Below are 4257 nucleotides of genomic sequence, written 5' to 3'. Positions count from 1 at the left end.
TTTTTTTTGATGGCGTTAGGATTTCAACACTCTTTTATGAATTGTGTTCGGGTGTGTGCTTGCATGCATGTGCGTATTTTTTACGCGTCGAAAATATTAAAATTTTGAAGGTGAACCCCCGCGAACCACCCTCTGGCTTCGCCACTGCTGCCTTTCGTACTTCCTTTCACGCGGCACCTCAGACCTCCGTCCGAAACAATCGATCAACCAACCAATTAGCGCAAAAGCTCTAGACCTGTGGCGTAGCTCTCTCTTTCGCATTCTTCTACCCCACTAGCCATTGGTTCTCGAACAGACTTCGACAGACAGTAATGAATCACCTCTCTCACTGCACTGCTTGCCACTCCATTACTGTTTGATACACAAAACTTACGGAAAATATATTGTACTGTACCAACTTGTCATTCAAACTCTTCAATGGTCGCAAGTGGTCGAAACGATTAACTTGAATATATACTACACGCGCACTAATTCAGTCGTATTCGTATTTTCCCAATCAATTTAGGTCCGCAAAATGGACTGCATGTTGCTCCGCTCTCGCGTGTTCTTTCATAGATGTATACTGCTAATCTTCTTGTAGCATTGCATCGGCTATTCTCTCTGCTGTTCTTTCTCTTTTCACCCTCTCGCTGTACTTGTTACTGCTAGATAACAGCATCGAGCTATAACAGAGAACCAAGAAAGCCCGTGACCTTTTTACTGTTTGGAAATACACTTACGCACAGCACCTTCGGCGCTATAGGAGATCAGAACGGTGTTCCTGTCTAGCACATCCAGATACAACACAAAGCGAAACGTCGAAGTCTAAAAAAATATAAAGAGAAAGCAACCGCAACGCAACCGGATTTCAAGGCCGATCAAGGACGCACGTTACGGACAGTTGGAAGGCGGCTGCCATCGCTTCACGAGTAAAACGCGTTTACAATTCCGATATCGAATACGCAATCACACCCGTTAAGGCAGTTCAAGCGGAGATAGGCAGAATTGCTGTCTTTCGCACGCGCTTCGCCTCAGCAGAGACAATATAGCGAGGCGGGAAGTCGATGATTTCCACACCTCGTGCCGATGATTTCCACGGCTACGAGCGAGGAATCCGTTAACAAAGGTGACACCTTCAGACGTCGGCACCCCCCACATATGTGCCAAGCGTAGAACGGCGGCTGCGTGGCGAGCGTTCGCTCCTCGTGCAGCCGATAAGTAGGTGATCGCCCTGCTCGTGACGCAGCCTCTTAACCTGACTGGTTGCTCAACGTATACCAGATCACGGCGTGGTGCCAACCGTCTTTTATAACCACCGAATGTTTGTCAAATCCCGCCTTACAATTAAGTTGCTATACTTGCATCAAACCAAAGCAAGAACCCCACAGAAGTGCTTGGTTAGCTCTCTGTATGCTCTTCCTCTCTCTTGTTTCGCCCGTGCCCTTAATCGTTAGGGCGCGACTCAAGTTTTGTGCGGGGTTGTCGTCTAGACGCGGGTGCACCAGAAACGAATCGTGAGGCTTGTACTTCCAGATGCGACGGCGTCACAAACTCGTTCCGTTTCACGTACACGCTGGTCCATCAAAGCACTCTTTCTTAGGGATGAACACAGTCGCCGACCGTGGGAAATCCAGATTAAGAAAAAATATAAAAAGTGCGTTTCCGCGTCTGGGTCTGAGCCAAGAAAGACTCGCTCTCCGCGGTATGTCGATCGCACAACACGTGCGACAGTTGCTTCCTTCTGTCGCGCGCGTGGCTTTTGAAAAGAAACCGCCTCTATCTGTGTTTTAGGAGCGCGTTGTAGCTGATGGGACGTGCAAGTGGCGAGGGCTGTCACTGAGCTGAGGGTGAGGGAAGTGCATGCTACACGCCTCCCTCGGGCTGCGCAGCGCTTATACAATTGCGTGGAAAGGGGCTGAGCACACGGTGCGTAACATTCGCGGCGAAAGTAGCAATCTGATGTTGCGGAAACGAGAGAGGGTCCCCTTCGCTTAGCTTAAGGAAAGGACCGGAGCCGCATCGCGTCACTACGATACCCGTCGAATAGTGAGCGATCGCCTGCTACTTACACGGCTAGCGCACACAGTGACGAGATATAGACAGTAACGGAGACGGCGTGATTTCCGAGTGTGGGTAGCGATGACGACCGACATCGTGAACGAGTCACTGACGGCTCCTTTGTTGTGGCCAACCGGGGTAAGCTTCTTCGAAAGGCTATGGTCCCACAGGGATCCCCGGGTCAAAGAGTGGGGCGGCATAACGGACGCCCGGTTCATGTTCCCGCTACTGGCCGCCTACGTCTACTTCGTCAAGATCGGTGGTCCCCGCTGGATGAAGGACAGGCCCGCGTTCGAGCTCAAGGTTCCCATTCTAGTCTACAACCTGTTCATGGTGATTGCCAACGCACTGTTCGTGGCTAAGTTCCCCAAGCACTCGTACATCGGCGGCGGGTACAGCTTCTTCTGCCAGGGTATCGACTACTCGGCCGTTGACGAGAACACCACGACCCTCCTGACGACAGCGTGGTGGTACGCGTTCGTCCGGATAGGCGACTTCCTGGACACCATATTTTTCGTGCTGCGCAAGAAGAACTCGCACGTTACTTTCCTGCACGTCGTCCACCACTTCCTGGTCGTCTTCGACTGCTGGATTTGGATGAACTTCGGCCACGACGGCCAGGTCATTCTGGGTGTGTGTGTGAACGCGTCCGTCCACGTGATAATGTACGCCTATTACTTTCTGGCCGCTCTGGGACCGGAGGTTCGCAAACACCTCTGGTGGAAGCGGTACCTAACCACCATCCAGATCGTCCAGATGGTCTGCGTCGTGATGCACATGCAGATTCCGCTCTTCTACGACTGCGGCTATCCGAGCGCCTTCTGCATCATCGAGATTCTGCAATTGTGCTTCGGCATAGCGCTGTTCGTGAACTTCTACTTGAAGACCTACAAGTCGCGGAGCAGCGGAGTTTCGGACACAGCGAAAGCGCGTAAGACTGAGTGAGTTTTTAGACGCGAATGGCATTTCATTCGATGTGCGAACATTTCAGTGACCTTTCGCGTCGTGCATTTCTGACGAGCTTCCTGTATAAGGGGAGCAGCATAGAATATTTTTTTTTGCCCCTGAATATTTGTGCGCTGTCTATTTTGACGGCGTATTGATACGCTTCTCCCTGCATGTGAGATCACCTGTTAACATTCGCGACCTAGTGCCCGCGAAGATGACGAAGTGTTTGATGTCGCCATTTTATCATTACAAGTGATTAACGAGAATATGGGTGTCACCTACCCTCCTTTGAAAAAGGCCAAGCTACGTGAACACATAACAATCGTTTATTGAGAAGAAAAGCACCATTTCATCATTGTAGAGGATCGCATATATTAAGCAGCAGTTTTTTCTAGAAGCGTTTTCACTTTTATTAAGACACGCTTGACTAGTGGTGGCATGCTGCATTTTAGCTTGTTTTGTACGTGTATGTGAAAAAAAAAACAAATCCACTTCTTGCGTGAGACGTCTTTGTACAAACTTTGCACGTATTACACGTTTGCTTGTATATGTGTCTAATAAAACAAATTGCCAACCATATTTTGCGTCTTTAGATTTAGTCTTTCGTATGAGCTCATTTGTTCACGCGTTGTTCAGCGCCCGTTGGCGCTCGCTCGGGGTTGTGGTTCGCGAGAAGTTACGAATCGCTTACCAGTCGTTAACTTGCCTCGGTGATTGTCAAAGCCCGTGTGCTCAGGGCGGAAGCATGCTCGGGCTACATATCGGTCAACTTTGTGAAGACGATCACGTGCATCGCCGACGAAGTTTTCGCAAAATGCCCGGCTGCAGCATATTCTGCTGAATGAACACTGCAATGAGGTGCCGTTGTACTGTTCATCTGTTTTTTTTTTTATATATAAGGTCATTCCTCCTGCTATATAAGATTTACTCAAATTTCATTTGTTGGGCTCGTTTCCAAAAATTGTAGTGTGAAACTTTGAATGATTGTTCAGCTCTATAGCTGTAATAAACTAAAGAAACGAGGGTACCAAATACTGCTTATCTCGGCATCTAGCCGAGATAAGCAGTAAGACAATTGACCGAGGGACAACCGACAATCATACACCGACTCATGTGACGTGCGCTACACGTTGAACTGGCAACATACCCATTCTCTTGGTAGTGCTTGTTATATGCGAAAAAGGTACGGTACAGCCACATTAACGTATGGTACATCCCATAATGACACACACGTAATTTTCACATACAGCTAGGAAAGCTATGTTTCAATTA

At 48.8% G+C, this 4257-nt stretch overlaps 1 protein-coding gene across 1 annotated transcript; it reads left to right on the top strand.

Moving 5' to 3' along the window:
• The first annotated feature begins 1853 nt into the window (after positions 1-1853).
• On the top strand, positions 1854-3564 carry LOC119174490 (very long chain fatty acid elongase 4). The gene has a single exon (XM_037425411.2). The coding sequence runs from the start codon at positions 2119-2121 to the stop codon at positions 2980-2982; it is 864 nt and encodes a 287-aa protein (XP_037281308.2). The 5' UTR covers positions 1854-2118; the 3' UTR covers positions 2983-3564.
• The last annotated feature ends 693 nt before the right edge of the window (positions 3565-4257 follow it).

The sequence above is a fragment of the Rhipicephalus microplus genome, chromosome 5 (assembly GCF_043290135.1).
Source record: "Rhipicephalus microplus isolate Deutch F79 chromosome 5, USDA_Rmic, whole genome shotgun sequence".
NCBI lineage: Eukaryota > Metazoa > Arthropoda > Arachnida > Ixodida > Ixodidae > Rhipicephalus > Rhipicephalus microplus.
Note: the sequence above shows the minus strand (reverse complement) of the source record. Positions and strands in the feature narration are given on the sequence as shown.